This window comes from Phocoena sinus, chromosome 14, assembly GCF_008692025.1.
Source record: "Phocoena sinus isolate mPhoSin1 chromosome 14, mPhoSin1.pri, whole genome shotgun sequence".
Lineage (NCBI taxonomy): Eukaryota > Metazoa > Chordata > Mammalia > Artiodactyla > Phocoenidae > Phocoena > Phocoena sinus.
Genome location: NC_045776.1, coordinates 73049073 through 73067661, shown reverse-complemented (window position 1 = coordinate 73067661; position 18589 = coordinate 73049073). Strand labels below are relative to the sequence as shown.

Below are 18589 nucleotides of genomic sequence, written 5' to 3'. Positions count from 1 at the left end.
CCTGGCTATATTTGAAGCCCAACAGGTGTTTGGCTTTCAAAGCTGCATCAATCTTGTCGATTTTAGCTCTACTTCCAGTCTCCAGCTGCCTTCAGGCCACAAACAGCTGGACAATGGGAGTTCTAATTTCATCAGGCCCATATCTATTGCCAGGAAGTGACAGCTTTTAACTTTTCTTTCTTGATTCAGATATGAGAATCACATTGCCACTGAGAGAGGACTGGGTTGATGACCTATGAAGGTTTTTTTAGTGCCTGCTCCTTGTTAATTTCAGAGGCGCCAGCTGGCTGAAAACAAAACTTAAAAGTTTTTCTAAGGTTTAGCATCTTATCAATTGTTCTTAGGTGCTGTTCTTTGAGACAGGTGTATATAGAGTGCTGTATCTGGAAGCTTTTCAGGGACAAGGGCACAATCTTGTGAGTGAAGGTCGTGACTCACGTGAAGGGGTAAATGACCCCTTCCGTGCTGGGGCGAGAGGCAGCATATCTGAAGACTTTTCAAATAGCCTTGAACTAAGGTCTCTGCAATTCAACTGCCAGCCAACTCACAGGTTGATTTCTGCAATTTCTTACCAACCCTCCCCCACCCCCCAAAAAAACCCTTAAGTTTCATCTGCACTGAAAATATTTATGGTCTCATTTTTTTTTTTTATGGTCTCATTTTAACATCAAAGAGTGGACTGTATTAAGGAGACAAGAGCTCTGTCCAGCTCTTCTGAGTACTGGAGGGGGTTTGGCTAGACAAATAGTTATCAAACTTTTTTTTTTGGCTATAAGATCCTGACTTCAAACGTATCCTGACAAAGCAGCTCTCTTTGTAAGACGTGAAATCAGGTACATTTATTCTTCAACAAGGATTTGTCAAGTTTCCTTCATGACAGGCACTGAGGACACAATAGTGGCTTTTGGTAGAAGAGGACTGAATGAATAACGATGAAAGTGTATTTCTTTCACCTCCCTCAAGAAAAAAATGACAAAACCCATGAAAATTGTAAACTCTTTTAGTGTTTCAGGGCACAATTCTAGTTGTGATCCTTAGCCCTCTAATTTGGGCCTTGGCTTTTGGCCCCAGACTTAGTCCTAGGCTGAAAGATGGACTTGGGTACAGCTAGGAGGTTTTCTGGTTCAAATCATCATTGGGCTCTAATGATTCATTATCCCTCTGGAAGGCAGCACTGGCAGAGAAGCCACAGATACACTTCAAAACTGAGTTTCAGTGCTGGTTTTCCTTAACCACATACTACAGAGCCAAGAAAAATTAGTAGGAGTTAAGCAAAAAGTACAGACCAAATACCTCTGGGAGAAGGCCTGAAGCAGCCCCAAAGGAAAGCTGCAATAAAGTGACAGAAGCTTGTTTCTTTCACTCTGAGACTGGTCACATCGTAACATGAGTCCAAGGCGCACAGCCTTAAGAGGAGATGTTGTGCTGGTCTCACTAACCACATTATCCTTCGGCTCCAGCCTTTTGACAGGATGTGACTGGTTCATACTCCAGGATCTTAAAGGAGTTACAGTTTGAAGCCAGAATGAATGGCTACAATGCCTGATGTTAGATTTTCATAAGTCACCTTCTGAAAACCTGCATCTTCTATCATCTCCTTGAACTCCTCCTAAAACACAAAGAAGGATACAGCAAAAATCGCCTGGATTTCAACTGTAGGGCCTTTGTTGTAAGCTATAGAAGTTTTTTACCTGAGATGGGAACTGTCGGATACTTTCTACAAGGTATTGATAGGACTTCCAATCTCCTGCAATGACCTCTCCCAGGACAGGAATGACCTGGAAGCTATATACATCATAGAGCCTTAACAAAAAGGCAAAAGATTAAGATTAGAACATGACCATTAATAAGCAAGAAGGTCTAAGCCTGGGATTATAAACTCAAATGCCTATAAGGGTCAAGCAAGTACCTGAAATAAGTAAAGTGGGCCAGGTGTAGAAGCCTAGGGAGTAGTGAGGGTGTGGTGACAGGCACAGTTAAGAAGTACCAGAAAAGTGGAGAAAGGGCAGTTACTACTCAGCTCTGACTATTGCTATGTGGGAATATGGGCTTAACCAGGGTTGCCATATATCTGATTTCTCAAGTGAAGCTGGAAATCTAGATTTTTATGTAAAATTTCCTGATTTTAAAATATGGACATCTAAGTCAATTTTTAAAATACCATGAGTCAAACAAAATACATACGTGGGCCCACTTGAGTCTCTGGTTACTGGTTTGAGACCCTTCTGGCCTAGGTGTTGTCATTCAGACCTCAGAGGTGGCACTGTCCCTCAGGGACTCTGGGACACTGAACTATGAGGTTCATGCTTGTAGCTTACTGGCTATTTTCTTTCCACTTTGGGATGGGAAACCCTTGGCTAGATGATGAAAATCAAGCCCTGTTAACAATACCAACCTGGATACTAGCGGATTGTTTACTTGGCTGAACTCCAGACAGAGAAACCGTCCTCCTGGCTTCAGGACCCGATGGGCTTCCTGGAGCGCCTGAGCAAGACAGGACCAACAGAACACACTCGTCAGCAGCCCTCATTCAGCTCTGGGAGGCTGAGCCGGCGTCAGCTTCTAAGGGCATTATAAAAGTGATTTCCCACAGATCCCGTGTTCACTCTCAGCTGGGAAGCTGTAACAGCAGAAATAGGCATTCTGCTGCCCGTGACTAGAGAAGGTTACTTGGAGTAATCTAAACGGACTCAGATTGGTACAACCCCCCACAGGCGGCAATTTTTGAATTACTTCTCAAAATCACAATGGATATTCCTTTTTGATCCAGCAATTTTACTTCAAATAATCTATCTTACAGAAATGTTTCTATTGTGGAAACGACATGGGTTATTCATTATGGCACGATTTGAACAGCACCAAGATTAGAAGCATCTTAAGCATTAATGAGAGACTGGCTAAATTATGGAATATATACACAAAGGGAATCTATGCAGCTATTAAAAAAAGGAAGAGCCAGTGTTCTTTATGTGCTGACATGCAAAAGTCTGCAGATATATATATATATATATATATATGTCTCTCTCTATATATACACATATATATATATGTCTATATATATATATATATTTTTTTTTTTTTTGCAGTACGTGGACCTCTCACTGCTGTGGCCTCTTCCGCCGCGGAGCACAGGCTCCGGACGCGCAGGCTCAGCGGCCATGGCTCACGGGCCCAGCCGCTCCGCGGCATGTGGGATCCTCCCAGACCGGGGCACGACCCCATGTCCCCTGCACTGGCAGGCGGACTCTCAACCACTGCGCCACCAGGGAAGCCCTGCAGGTATATTTTTAAGGGAAAAAAAAGCAATGGGCAAAATGTTTCATATGCTAATATTTGTATAAAAAAAGAAAGAAAATAAATATACTTAATATGCACAAGACATCATTGCAAAGCTACATTAAGAAATTGGTGACTGCAGGGGGAGGAGGCACTGAATGGCTGGGACACAAGGTGAAGACTTTTACTGATATATCCGTTTGTGCCTTTTGAACTTTGAATCTACTAAAATTTATTATTTTTTTTTTAATTTAAAAGGAATAATAAACTGGCTACAGGCATAGGACAGGTCATAAAAATGAAGCTAAAGTACACCATAAAGGATGTCCCACCCAAAGCAGGCAACTAGGCAACTGGAGTCCACATTACAGAAATGAAATGGGGTGCCTTGCTTACCATCTTCAAATGTCTGGACAGAATGTTCAAGCAGAAATAAAGAAGAGCTGCATCAGATTAAGAGTGAACATTCCCTTCTTCCTACAGAGGAACCGTGAATCTAGCTACCTTCTGCCAAAATAGGGTTTGAGTGCCTTTTTCTCTGTCAGCCTTAGAAATCCCTCTGATCTGCAGTGTCAGAGTCAGGTGGCTTCACAAGCAAGAGGAAGCAGATGAAATGAGAGAGCAAGACTGACAGTCTCAAAAATGTAAATACCGGGATTTCTCTGGTGGTCCAGTGGTTAAGAATCCGCCTTCCAATGCAGGGGACGCGGGTTTGATCCCTGGTTGGGGAACTAAGATCCCATATGCCACAGGGCAACTAAGACCACGCACTCTAGAGCCCGCGCGCCACAACTAGAGAGAAGCCCGTCGCCGCAACTAAGACCTGATGCGGCCAAATAAATAAATTTTTTTTTAAAAGATGTAAATACCAACCCAAGCAATAAAGCCTTCTGTGGGGATCTGCTCTGTGTTTTTTTTTTCAATTTTGTGGGCAGGAAAATTGGCAATTTAAAGGATTAAGATCTCTAAGCCTGAAACATTCAACTCAGGAGCTGAGCCCAGAGAAAAATCTCTCCCTTTCCTCATTCACCGTGGAGCCACTCCAGGAGAACTAATATCCTGAGTCACACAAGCGGATGCAGCCATTCATTACCCGATCAATGTGTGTGACATTCCGGATCCCAAAGGCAATGGTGTAAACATCAAATTTGTCATCATCAAAGGGCAGTTCTTCAGCGTCTCCCAATACCCAAGCAAGTCCTGAAAGAGAAAAGCAGTTGTGGCCTCAGTCTGGACAACTGTCTGCTCTGCACCCAGTGAACTGTCAAACCTGAGGAGGGGGTCGTGGGAAACCCTGAATTTTCAGTAGGCCGGACAGAACTGTGGGTACCGTGGACACCTTGTTTGTGGCTGGCTTGTGAAGTGGGGGCAGTCTTGTGGCAATTAGCCCTTAAACCTGTGGAATCTGACGCTAACTCTGGGTAATTAGTGTCAGAACTGAACTGAATTGTTGGACATATGGTTGACATTGGAGAACTGGAGAGCTGTTTGGTGCTGGGCAAACATCACACGTGTGGTATCTGAAGTGGTGTCAGAAAATACACACCTGCCTTCTCCAGTGGATTCCTGGCCACCGTCTTCACGGTGTCCTCCAGTCCTGAGAATGTGAAGCCGGCGCCCTTGAAGTTTAGCAGGAAGTCCCCCCAAGGTTCTCAGAGTAGACATTGGTTACTTAGTTATTCCTTACCCTTAAGCAATTTTTATCCAACTAGGTGTTTTGTGTAAAGCACTGTGGTTGAGAGCCCAGGTCCTGGGGTTGCCTGTGTTCTAATTTCAGCTTCCCCATTTACTAGCCATATAATCTTTAATAAACTACTTTGTTTCCTCATCTGTAAAATGGAGTCAATAATAGTACCTACTTCAGACAGTCATTGGAAGTATTCTAAGTACGTAATTTAGTATAATTATATTGGTTCTACTGGAGTCATAGAGAAGCAAAGTGTCTTGACTGCAAGTCTGGTCATGAATTCAGAAAACACCCAAGGGAGCTCCCCATCAGGGTAGCTATGTCCTCTGAGGATCCTGACTTGGCTTTAATATTAATCAACTTGCAGTGAATCAGACATAAAGTATGATATAGGGACTTCCCTGGTGGTGTAGTGGTTAAGAATCTGCCTGCCAATGCAGGGGACAAGGTTCGAGCCCTGGTCTGGGAAGATCCCACATGCCACGGAGCCACTAAGCCTGTGCACCACAACTACTGAGCCTGTGCTCTAAAGCCCGTGAACCACAACTACTGAAGCCTGCGTGCCACAACTACTGAAGCCCGTGCGCCTAGAGCCCGTGTTCCACAACAAGAGAAACAACCGCAATGAGAAGCCCGTGCACTGCAATGAAGAGTAGCTGACGGTCGCCGCAAATAGAGAAAGCCCGCGCACAGCAACAAAGACCCAATGCAGCCATAAATAAATAAATAAATACACTTAAAATAAAACAAAACACTTGGCTTCCTTAAGTAAATAAAATAAAAGCACTGTCACATTCAGTGTCTCAATGGAACTTAAAAAAAAAAAGTATGATATAGAAGGAAGGTACTATAGGGGAAGGTAAATGGAAATAACCCTCCTGGAAAACATGCCAGCAGTATTTAACAAGAGCCTTAGTGATAAGTATATCCTTTGACCCAGCTATTTGAATTTTAGGAGGAGGACATTAATGACATCATCATCAGAGCTACTGCTTGCTAAGCCCATGATGGCAGGGTCTGTGTTATCACTTTACATACATTATCTTCTCACATCCTCATACCGACTCTGAGACAGCCGTGCTATCATCTTCATGTTTCAGGTGAACAAAATTGAGTATCAGAAAGATTGAAGTAGCTTGCCTAAGGTCACACAGACAGATTAGAACTCAGTAAGTTTTATTCCAGAGCCTGTGTTTTTAACCGTTATGGGATAGTATCTCCTACTGTGAGAAGGGTTATTATTTTCTACATTTTATAGATAAGGTAATTGAGATCTAGAGAGCCTAAACACTTGTCCAAATATAGAGTCAGTAAAAAGAAAATAATGATGCATGCAAAAATTTACAAATAAGGATGTCACAACACTGTGCTACGTGTAAAAACATCAGAAAAAAATGAAAGATCAACTAGTTACGTAAATTGGTTATGCAAATCATAAAACATCCATATGATGGAATATCATAAAAAATGATTTTAAGGAAATTTTTTTTGGGGCTGCACCATGTGGCTTGTGGGATATTAGTTCCTTGACCATGGATCGAACCTGAGCCCTCAGCAGTTAGAGTGTGGAGTCCTAATCACTGGACCGCCAGGGAATTCCCAGGAGTTTTTAATAACATGGGAAAATCTCATGATACAATGCTGAATTAAATAAAGCAGGATACTAAATTATATACATAAGATGTTCTCAATTTTATACAAAGAAAATGATTAGGAAAAAGCTAGGAAGGAAATATATTGAGGGTCATCTCTGGATGCTGAAACTCTGGTTAATATTTACTTCTTAATACCTTTTCAAATTTTTGATTTCTAATATCCAAAATTTTCCCAAATATATCACTTTTATAAACCATCAAATAATCTTTTTAAGGTTCCTGCCCTCCAAGCTTCCATTTTGGGAGGAAGTGCTACATGTAAGTAAAACACATAATAGTACTACACACAAAAATGCCTTTACACATTAATTTTTTAAACTATTAAATCATTTCTAGGATCTTCCTACTTAGTTTCAAATTTTTTTGCATGATATTTTTTGCAAAGGCATTATTATTGGAGATTGATAAAGCAAGGAGGAAAGATAAAACCGTGCTACGCAGCATGTAATGATTCCTACGCAGGTGGATTTCTTGGCTGTTAGGAGAGCCTGAAGGGCACGCTGTGCTGTGGAAGGGATGATTCAAGAGGTGGAACGTTACCCATCATTTCCATCTTTGTTCTCCAGTTTTCGTGGCTAAGCACCAGAGAGAAGGGAAACACGTTTCTCAGTAGGAGTAAGAACACGGTGCCTTTGTCTAGAAACACTAGTGACTGTTAGCCTTCTGATCAGTGTTGATGGTTAACAAAAGAGCCCTTCATTTGGGGGGCCAAGTGGGCTGCAGTTCGTCTAGGCAGCTCATTCTGCGGGTGGGAGAAGGAGGAGGAAGCAGAATTGAGCTAAAATAACCATAGACACTCATGGTGGGGGTGGGGGAGGGGAGAAGTGCTGACAGGGACCCAAGGGACTTGGCTTCCTTTGCTGTGCACCGCTGCCTCTCACGGGGGCTGCCTGCAGTGCTCGGCCAGCGTGGAAGAGGGCAGTGCAGCGGCTCTGAAGAGCTGGGTAAACATGCTGCAGCTGCCAGATCAGTACTTCTACTGGGGCATAAAACTGGGGGCAAAAGTATTTCAAAATATGAAAACAAACAGAAAGCCAAATGCAAAATGTATATCTTTAAGCTAGAGCAGAAACTGTCTATTTGGAGGCTGCAACAGGTTCCTGGAGATACCCAGGCATTCTCCCATTGGCTGTTGAGAGTACCGTGCTGGGGAAATTTGAGGAGTACCATTTACGGGTGATTCTTCAACTGCATCAGTTGGGCCCTCTGAGAAACCCACGATGAAATAGAGGTAGGAGGGTAAAAGGGTTTTTTTCTTTTTTGGGGGCAGGGGGTGAGAGGAGACACCTGGGAAAAATAAAAAGGAGAGGAAGCAAGGCTGTGTGGGAAAAGCCGTTAGACCTACAATGGAATATTACTCAGCCATAAAAAGAAACGAAATTGAGTTATTTGCAGTGAGGTGGATGGACCTAGAGTCTGTCACACAGAGTGAAGTAAGTCAGAAAGAGAAAAACAAATGCCGTATGCTAACGCATGTATTTGGAATCAAAAAAAAAAAAAAAGGTACTGATGAACCTAGTGGCAGGGCAGGAATAAAGACACAAGACGTAGAGAATGGACTTGAGGACACAGGGGGTGAGGGGCGAAGTGAGAGTAGCATTGACATACATATACACAACCAAATGTAAGAGAGATAGCTAGTGGGAAGCAGCAGCATAGCACAGGGAGGTCAGCTCGGTGCCTTGCGATGACCTAGAGGGGTGGGATAAGGAGGGTGGGAGGGAGCCTCAAGAGGGAATATGTGGATGTATATGTGTATATGGCTGATTCACTTTGTTGTAGAATAGAAATTAACATAATATTGTGAAGCAATTATATTCCAATAAAGATGTATTAAAAAAATAAATAAATCAATCACAACCCCGCCCGCCCCCACCCCCGCTCCCCCAAAAAACAAAGCCATTAGACCTGGATGAAGATCTGAGAAAGTCTCAGCCCACCCAGTGGCAGGGGTGGGGTGGAGGTGCTCTGGAGCAAAGACTGCCTGTAAAAAGAGCCCCACGTGGGAAATATCCAGGCCCCAGGAGCCCTGGTTTGAAAGCTGAAGCAGAGCTTAGTTTTGGGAGGGGGATGAAATGGCTCAAGAACAGGGCATGGGGGTCACTGGGGAGCTGCTGGGAATTAAAAGCCAAACTTGTCTCAGTGTCCAAGAGCTGAGATCCAAAGAGTCAGCCCCCATTCCGGATCTGCCATTTAAATTGTGTTAGCTGAAGCAGATACTTAACCTCTTTGGGTTTGGGTTATCTCCCCTGTCACATGTGGCTGATAATCTAACTCCCTGGGTTGCTGAAATAATGTACATAACAGCACACATGCTGGACGCAGCCACAAAAATTATCTTCCACTCCTACCTATCGGTAAGTTTTGTGAAACCTGGAAAGAAAGCACTTCAGCACTGTACATATTCCATCTTATTTTATAAACATATAAACATCTCCTCTGGGTCCACTTTCTGCAGGACTTACCAGCTTTGTATCCTTGAGCATGGGCTTTCTGTTTTCCAATCTTTAGCATCTCCTTGTTGATATCGCAGACCATGACATGAGAACCGCCCAAAGAATCCTCTTCATTCTGGTACTTTTTGGCAATTTCTTCCCAGGATAAATTTTGTTGGGCCCTTAATTGCCTCTTCTCCTTTCTCTGATGCTGTGCCTGAACATAATTAAGGAACCGGAATGCAATGTCACCTGTGGGAAGCCAACAGGAGGAAAGATCAAGCAAAGACAAACACCCAGCATTTCTTAAACCCAAAAGGAGCAACAAAGGTACAGGGATTGAGGAGTGTATGAAAATTGAAGTTTGTACTCATCTCAACAGTAACTATTTTTAAAATTTTATTTATTTTATTTATTTATTTTTGGCTGCGTTGGGCCTTCCTGGCTGTGCGCCGGCTTTCTCTAGTTGTGGCGAACGGGAGCTACTCTTCACTGTGGTGCACAGGCTTCTCATTGTGGTGGCTTCTCTTGTTGCGGAGCACGGGCTCTAGGTGTGCGGGCTTCAGTAGTTGTGGCTCGTGGGCTCTAGAACGCAGGCTCAGTAGCTGTGGCGCACGGGCTTAGTTGTTCCATGGCACGTGGGATCTTCGGGGACCAGGGCTTGAACCCGTGTCCCCTGCATTGGCAGGCGGATTCTTAACCACTGCGCCACCAGGGAAGCCCAGTAACTTTTCTTTTAACAGTAAATTTCTAATGTCTAAGATTCTTTAAAAAACCTGGACTTCCCTGGTGGCTCAGTGGTTAAGAATCCGCCTGCCAATGCAGGGGACACGGGTTCAAGCCCTGGTCCCCGAAGATCCCACGTGCCATGGAACAACTAAGCCCGTGCGCCACAGCTACTGAGGCCATGTGCCACAACTACTGAAGCCCGTGCTCCACAACAAGAGAAGCCACCGCAGTGAGAAGCCCGTGCACCACAACGAAGAGTAGCCCCCACTTGCCTCAACTAGAGAAAGCCTGCGCGCAGCAATGAAGGCCCAAAGCAGCCAAAAATTAATTAATTAATTAATTAAAAAAAAAAACCTCGGGCTTCCCTGGTGGTGCAGTGGTTGGGGGTCTGCCTGCTGATGCAGGGGACTCGGGTTTGTGCCCCGGTCTGGGAAGATCCCACATGCTGCGGAGCGGCTGGGCCCGTGAGCCATGGCTGCTGAGCCTGCGCGTCCGGAGCCTGTGCTCCGCAACGGGAGAGGCCACAGCAGTGAGAGGGCTGCGTACCACAAAAAAAAAAAACCTTTAAAAAATTGCACATGTAATGCATGGACACATTTTTACTATAAGACTCAATACCTAAACATGTAGAATAAAACATGAAAGTTGCATTCTCTGTCCACACTCTCCAGACACAACAAGTGTTAAGAGCTTAGTGTGCAGCCTTCTAGTCTTTTTCTAATAATTTTTATGACAGTAACATAAAGGTACAGTCACAAGCAACAGTTCCCTGCCACACCACTTCCTACTGTGGGTTCAGTTCCCCACAGACCATCCTTCCCAACTCCTTTAACTGTTTATTCTGTTGGTTACAGCTACTTCTTTACTTACCAGCTACTTCTTTACTCACCCCCATCTCTGCTTGCTTTTATCCTCCCAATATATTTTATCACTTTTCATAATTCCTCACAGATACCTTTGTAGCCTAGAGTAATAAACTAATCAATATTTTATTTTTTTAATTTAATTTTTTCATTGAAGTATAGTTGATTTACAATGTTTCAGGTGTACAGCAAAGTGGTTCAGTTTTACATATATATACATTTTTTTTCTTTTTCAGATTCTTTTCCATTATAGGTTATTACAAGATATTGAATACAGTTCCCTGTGCTATACAGTAGGTCCTTGTTGTTTATTTTATATATAGTAGTATACATCTGTTAATCCCAATTCCAAATTTATCCCTCCACCCCAGTATTTTATTTCTTATTCCACCAACTACAGACAGTATCTCTTGACTCCCTTCAGTGTTCCATCATATATATATATATTTTTTTATTCTGTCAAGCCTGATAACATTTTATTTGTTCTATAGCTATGTCTTCTGTGCTTTGTTGATGGTTTGAGTCTAAAAGCTGAAAATCAAGTGTGTACATTATTGTGACCAGGTAAATATTGTTCGGGCAAAGCCAGTGCTTTCCGGGATCACATTTCCCTTTTTATAATGCGGTTTCCTTGTCTTTGTTTTTTTCTTACACTGTAAGAAATATATCCTTAAGTTTTTCCATTTTCTCCATCCAATTCGGTATTCTCTAGTCACTTTCCTATATATTTAAATATAATTATATGTACTCATATAAAACAACTTAAAAACATAAATGGGGATCATATTATATGCATTGTATACAACTTTTCTTTTTCTTCCCACTTAATATGTCCTTGAGGCCATTCCATTGGTATTTATAGGCTTTCCTCGTTCTTTTAAATAGCTACCTAATATTTTATAGTATTGATATATCTTAATTTAAAGCCATTTCTTTTTTTTTTTTTCTATACACGGACCTCTCACTGTTGTGGCCTCTCCCGTTGCGGAGCACAGGCTCTGGACGCCCAGGCTCAGTGGCCATGGCTCACGGGCCCAGCCGCTCTGTGGCATGTGGGATCTTCCCGGACCGGGGCATGAACCCGTGTCCCCTGCATCGGCAGGCGGACTCTCAACCACTGCGCCACCAGGGAAGCCCAAAGCCATTTCTTTTAAAAAAAAACATATTTATTTATTTATTTTTTGACTGTGTTGGGTCTTCGTTGCTGTGTGTGGGCTTTTCTCTTTAGTTGTGGCGAATGGGGTCTACTCTTCATTGCGGTGCACAGGCTTCTCATTGTGGTGGCTTCTCTTGTTGCGGAGCATGGGCTCTAGGCTTGCGGGCTTCACTAGTTGTGGCACATGGGCTCAGTAGTTGTGGCACGCAGGCTCAGTAGTTGTGGCTTGCGGGTTCTAGAGCGCAGGCTTAGTAGTTGTGGCGCACAGGCTTAGTTGCTCCACGGCATGTGGGATCTTCCCAGACCAGGGATCGAACCTGTGCCCCCTGCATTGGCAGGCAGATTCTTAATCACTGCGCCACCAGGGAAGTCCCTAAAGCCATTTCTTTATTGAGGTAGAAATAGGTTATTTCCAATTTTTCACTATGATTAAAAATTATGCAGTGAGCATATTTGTAGCTCTACTTTTTCAATGTCTATTAAATATATGGGATTACTTTTCAATTGCATTTTCTAAATGGGCAGTTGCCAGCATGTGGTAATGTTACTGGCTGGGGTACATTGGAGATGGAAGCAGCTCTAACTGACTCCCTTCTGTAGCTATCTCTCTGTGCAAGTTTTTGTTTTTGTTTTTGTTTTCAGACTAGATGTCTAGAATTGGAACTGTGGGATCCTAGACTGTAAGCATTTTAGATTTTGATAGATTCTGCTAAATTGTCCTCCACCTTACTGCCCTCTGTGCTTCCTTTTGGGTAGAGGGCCACACCAACAAAGCCACATATAAACATGTTTCAAACACGGACATTATTCTACTGTAATTTATTATTATACATTATCCTATTAGTATAGATTATGACATTATTACATTATATTACACATTATGACATTTTTCTCTCCAAATGCCTAGTGTGCACCAAATAACAAAGGGCCATGCACAAATAAATGAGCTTTTGGTATCTGGTATCATAGTAGATTAGGCAGAAAAGTCTGCCTAGAAAGCTTACATAACATGATAAAAGCTCTCCCCCTTCCCCACACCAAAGAAAGAGGGAAAGTGGGATAAAGGTTAAATAGAAGGTAAAACGGTTGTTTAGATGGGGAAATGCCACTGGAGTTAAAAATTGGTCGTTTTACTTTGTAATCCTCTGAATTTTAGAAAAGTGACAGGCACAAAGCTGATATTCTGTGCTTTTGACTGACATTCAGTTAAAAAGGAAAGAATAAATCTTTCTGAGAAGTGTACTGATTTTCAATTACTATTTTCAGGCTAATGGTAGGTGAGCTAGCTCATTCCAACAAGAGACACTAATTTTTTTAAACTATTTTATTTTTATTTTTTACTTATTTATTTATTTTGGCCACACTGCAAGGCTGCGGGGTCTCAGTTCCCCGACCAGGGATCTAACCTGTGCCCCCTGCAGCGGAAGTGCAGAGTCTTAACCACTGGACCGCCAGGGAAGTCCCAAGAGACACTAATTTTTATAAAAGGAGCTTAGTGGTACCCCAGGATACAGAACTGTATGTTACCTGTGCCTCCAGCAACATCCAGCAGCTGGGTCCCTGGAAACGGGCGCATCTTCCAGAGCAGCAAATCCTTCCAAATACGGTGGATACCAAGACTCATCATATCATTCATCATATCATACTTCTTGGCCACACTTTCAAACACCTGATAGACTTGAGAGAAATACAACATGATTGGACTATTCATAAGATTAACCTGGAAAAGTCCTAAATGAAAGAGGAGAAAGCTTTCCCCCCCATGAAATTAACTGTCTGCAAGGTGGAGCCAAGTCATAATGCTTGATGCCCAAATCTTCACCTTAACATTACCACTTCTAAAAAAGGCTTAAATTACATCATGTAAGAAAGAAGTCAACCTCTTTTCTGTTATCTTAGTTTTACCTAGGGCCATTACCTTGTAATAATGTCATGCACATACTTAAGTACTAAATAGGATTCTGTTTTTCTTTTTTTTTTTTTTTTGCCACGCGTCTTGGCTTGCAGGATCTTAGATCCCTGACCAAGGATAGAACCTGCGCCCTCAGCAGTGAAAGCGCTGTGTCCTAACCACTGGACCGTCAAGGAATTCCCCAGTTTCTGTTTCTTAGAGGAAGGGGCAGGGAGGGGGTTGGAATGTTTCTAATATTATTATAATAAAAGACAACAAAATCCATTAGAAAGACACGACAAATGGATGGGAAGACCTCAGCTCATCTCTGCCAGCATCACTGAGAAAAACCTCATGTACAATTTGGTGAGCAGATGGATGGCAGGATGTGAATCAGGGCCAAGTCACACTGTAGAGGGTCCTCATGACCCAACATAGGATTAAGGCAGAATGTGGAATCTGGGCTAGCTGAAGAGTTAAGGAATTTATTATCCAATACACTTTAAAGTACAGGCTACATTTAACTTCTTTGCACCTCAATTTCTGCCCATGAGATGAGAGTATCCGCGCCAGCCCCCTACCTGCCTGCCGTAAGTCTGAATTAGGTAATGAAGGGGAGACACGTTAAGTTCCTCAGATAAAATGTGCTGCTTAGACCCAAAACATTACTGTCCTCTGCTGAATCAGCAGACTATAGAGCCCCCTCCTTTAACTCAATCTTGAATGTCTATTCTCAACCTTGGGCTCCTATAAGCTTGCTCTTTGCTTTTGAACATCTTTTGGGGTGCTTAGAGGGACACTAAGGCTCAACCCACTAAGTATAAGCCCTTCTTGCTTTATATGGTTCTAATATACAAGAATTTCAGTTACTGTGGTTTAGTTCAATAATGCCAGTCCTCTAGCAACATCATTCAAATCCAGTGGTATATTACCTATGACTAATTCCATAAAGTACACATTTTGCTAGTAGTTCTTCAGTCCACAAATCATACATAAATAACAGATATGCATCATGACCAGAAGCCAATAATGTCACTTCTCTCACAGTTTGTAGCTGGTTGGTCACTATACATCAGTTATTCAGTTCACATGCAGACAGCAAAGCATGTAGTTGTGTTATCTTCTTATCTCAGCTGTAAATCTCTGGGGCATTTTACAGAACTAGATAACTGAAAGAGGAAACTGGCCAATGGAAATGAAAGTGCAACAAAATAATGAAAAGTGATAACCCTGGAAGTGAAATTTGAATACATCAGTGGAATTACAGGAGAAACTTGACCATGGGAATGTTGATACTGCTGCCCCTCGAGAGGTTTTAGATATGCAGCCAGAGGAACTTTGGGAAAATGAACTTATGGATGTAAATGAGAATGTGGTTGTGATGAAAAGGTTGAAGATGTCCCAGAGGAAATGATGCCAGCAAAAAATTTCACATTAAAGGAATTCTTGGAGATATTTCATGACATTGAAAGTGAAAGGATAAAATGTTAGAAGCTGACTGAACCTTAGAAACAAGTTTGGCCGTTTGCTGAGGCATGGAGAAGGTGCTCACTCCCTACTGTAAATTATATGACAAAAAGGATGCAAACACTGTTTAAACTACTCGTGGTAAATTTTTTACAAAGGACTAAAACAACTTAATTCTCAATCTTTCTAATTTTTTATTAGATTTTAATTTAATTTAAAATTTTAAATTTAAACAATTAAAAATTCTAATTGTATTAATTAAATCTAATTTTAAATGACAGTGTGCTAAATAAATATCAACTTTACCATTTTTTCATTTCCTTATACATTTATAACTGACATTCAGAGAGCTTTTGATGTTTGATAATTTTTAAAGGTTCTGGAACAATCGCAATTTTCCCCATTGATCTTTAAGATCATTGTCATGATTTCAGCTTGCATGGACATTTTTACTGTCCTGCATCATTGTGCAAAGATTGCCTGTACTTCAATCTTGGGTCCCAATCTGGAAGTCGTATTTAGCTTAGTGGGTAACTCTTCCCCCCGTCATTGTGTGAAATGTTGTTTGTACATTGTAAAGCACAATACAGAGGTTAAGCATTATTATTATTTTGGAAGCAACCCATGTGTATTCAAATTCCAGCTATGCCACTTATTAGCAGTTTATTCATCTATACAAACAGGATAAGAGTTCCTACCTCATACGCTTGTATTTATAAGAATTAATGTAAAAAAAAAAAGAATTAATGTAAAATATTTTTAAAAGGTTTCAGGGCCTCAATAAAAGTTTGCTATCGTTTTACTTGGCTCCATTTATTTCACTCCACAATCAGTTATCAAGCTCCCAATGTGCATCAGGTGCTGAGGATACAGACGTGAATGAGCCACCATCCTAGCTTTCTGGGGATTCACAGTGAAATAAATGTTAATTTAAATTCAGTATTCAAAGAGTTACAAGGGCTTCCCTGGTGGCGCAGTGGTTGAGAGTCCGCCTGCCGATGCAGGGGACACGGGTTCGTGCCCCGGTCCGGGAAGATCCCACATGCTGCAGAGCGGCTGGGCCCGTGAGCCATGGCCGCTGAGCCTGCGCGTCCAGAGCCTGTGCTCTGCAACGGGAGAGGCCACAACAGTGAGAGGCCCGCGTAGCACAAAAAACAAAACAAAACAATCAAAGAATTACAGTAGAGCTATGTATATTATTTAGTTAAGATTCAGGTGAGAGGTAATACAACGTGCTAGTCTATAAGAGGATGGAAATTCAGTTGTAGGCTCTTTCTCTTATTTCCTGGGTGAACATAGGCCAAGTTAAGGAACCTCTCAGAGTCTCACCTTATCCATCTGTAATATGGGCATAATACCTTCCCCATTACAAATGGTACAGTTGGAGTTTTAAAAAAGTTCTTTCCCTTTCCCATGCTTATGGTGAACACAAAAAACTGCTCAACAATATCTAACATTTACTGATCAATTATGAAGTGCCTGGCATTATTCAAAATTCTTCAGTGTATGAAGTAATCTAATGTTCACAAGAACTCTATGAAAAACGTTACTATTATTCCTATCGGGCAAATTTGGAAGCTGAGGCACACAGAAAATAGTTTCCTTCTTTCTTTGTATAAAAGATGGCCTATCCCTTTAGCAAGAGATTAAGAACGTGGGCTCTGTAGTCGGACCAAACTGGGGTGGAATACTAGTTCCACCACTCACTAGCTATGTTAAACTGGGCACGTTTTTGCTTAACCTTTAAGCCTCAATTTCCTCTCACGTAACATGGGATAGCAATATTCATCATCGGGAAGTTGAAATGAGAATGTAAACAAGGTCTGCACACCGCCTGGCACATCATAAACGCTCAACTGATGGGGTTTTGTGATAATTACTTAAAAAGAGGTAGCGTCTCAGTTTGGCAGGGTCAGGCTGGGGCTACTGCTTGGAGATCAGGACTGCAGAAGATAAAGAAGATAATGCATCAGAGCCGACAGGACGTTAAATCAACCCTTAATATGGGCGGAAGAAACTAGATCGCAGACGGTCAGATTCCCCCCCCCTCCACCCTCTCACCCTTTTCACCTTTGCCCCCCTTCTCCTCTTCCGACACAGTCTCAAACCCGAAGTGCGTTTCGGTTGCCCGCTTCTCTTGGGACAAGGGCCGCGCACCCAGCGGGCCCCTGGGCCAGGAGCTACGAAGCCCGGGAAGCCTGCAGCCCGGCAACACCCGCGACCACCCACGGCAGCAGAAGCTCCATAAACCCCAGATCCTGGGGGCCGCCATCTTGACAGTCGCGTGACCGCCGCCAGACAGGATGTCGCGTTGCCTCACTAGATGGCTGACGGCGGCCGGCCAGAGACATTATTAGCTGAAGGCGTCCTGAAACCTGATGTTAAGGAGTTCTGCAGGATCCCTGGGATTCTGAGGCTATTTAGTCTTTGAGTACCCGAAATCCCTTTCTCTTTCTCTCTCCAAATTGAATATAGAATTCACCAGGAATGAGCGGACCCTAGGGAGAACCCCCAATCACCTCTCAGAGGCCACATCTCTGCATCTTGCCAGCCTGTAGTACTAACTTCCAAGATATTGAGTAACTCTTGTTTTCTGGTGCAGAAGAGGGCAAACGGAGGTACAGTGTGGTAAAAGGCTAATATTACGGGTTCAATTCTCGCAATCCTTGGCGTGCATAAATAATCACTTGGCATGATCTTAAAGTGCACATTTCCGGGCCCCAAATATCAGAGATTTGGGATCAGTAAATCTGATATCTATTTGACCAAACTTCTCTGGTGATTTCTATGAGAGGGATTGGCAGACCAGTCTTGAGAAACATATGCTAGACTACTCTGAATAATAAACATAGGAAAGATTGTTCGTTGGTCTTTCCATTCTATGGACCTAGGAAGTTCATAGATGGGAAGGAAAGCTCTGGCATCCATTTAGTAAGTCGCCAGAAAACACCACTCAGCCTCCCTCTCCTGCTATCACAAAACTACATTTCTAGCTCCAACTGGTATAGAATGAGTGCTTTCCTTCAACCCCAGATTTTCCCATTCTTTTCTATGGTAAGGGTAACGTAGAGCATCTTGCGCAAAAGAGGATGGAGGTGGTGAGTTTTATTTGGATTTCTGTATGTTTCTGCTTTAATTTTCTTTAAAGTATGTTTCCTGTAAATGTTTCACAAGGAGAAAGTGCCAAGGACCCTAAGAAACTACTTTGAAAAGGAAAAATCTCTTCTTGGCTTAATGTAGCCTGACAGATGGACACCTACTGCTTTATTTTGGAAGAACTACACTGGGATTTCTCTCTTTCCCTCTCTTTTAAGAGAGATAGAAGAAAAGAATGATTCACCCATGTAATCAGAGTTCTCACATCTTTGTTAAAGGAAATAAAAAATCATCCAGGAATCTTAGTGTATCTTCCACGTCTATTCATACATAA

General features: G+C 42.4%; 1 protein-coding gene across 2 annotated transcripts; it reads right to left on the bottom strand.

Moving 5' to 3' along the window:
• Positions 1-824: 824 nt before the first annotated feature.
• On the bottom strand, positions 825-17469 carry COQ5 (coenzyme Q5, methyltransferase). Of its 2 annotated transcripts, none has more exons than XM_032602437.1 (7): positions 17221-17469; positions 13329-13478; positions 9084-9305; positions 4370-4476; positions 2396-2484; positions 1692-1803; positions 825-1609 (listed from the first exon to the last, which is right to left on the bottom strand). In XM_032602437.1, exons 1-7 carry the CDS (start codon positions 17429-17431, stop codon positions 1508-1510), a joined length of 993 nt encoding a protein of 330 aa, XP_032458328.1. In that variant the 5' UTR covers positions 17432-17469; the 3' UTR covers positions 825-1507. The 2 variants fall into 2 exon arrangements, with proteins under 2 accessions (XP_032458328.1, XP_032458329.1); XM_032602438.1 differs by having other exon boundaries at positions 17230-17468.
• Between the last annotated feature and the right edge of the window lie 1120 nt (positions 17470-18589).

What these genes read in the sequence shown, in the direction of transcription:
- COQ5 (XM_032602437.1), bottom strand. Translation starts at nt 17,431, where the DNA reads ATGGCGGCCCCCAGGATCTGGGGTTTATGGAGCTTCTGCTGCCGTGGG. An exon ending in ATGTCACACACATTGATCGG is followed by an intron (nt 2,485 to 4,369) that starts GTAATGAATGGC and finishes TGTCTTGCTCAG; the next exon opens with GCGCTCCAGGAAGCCCATCG. An exon ending in TCCGACAGTTCCCATCTCAG is followed by an intron (nt 1,610 to 1,691) that starts GTAAAAAACTTC and finishes TTTGTGTTTTAG; the next exon opens with GAGGAGTTCAAGGAGATGAT.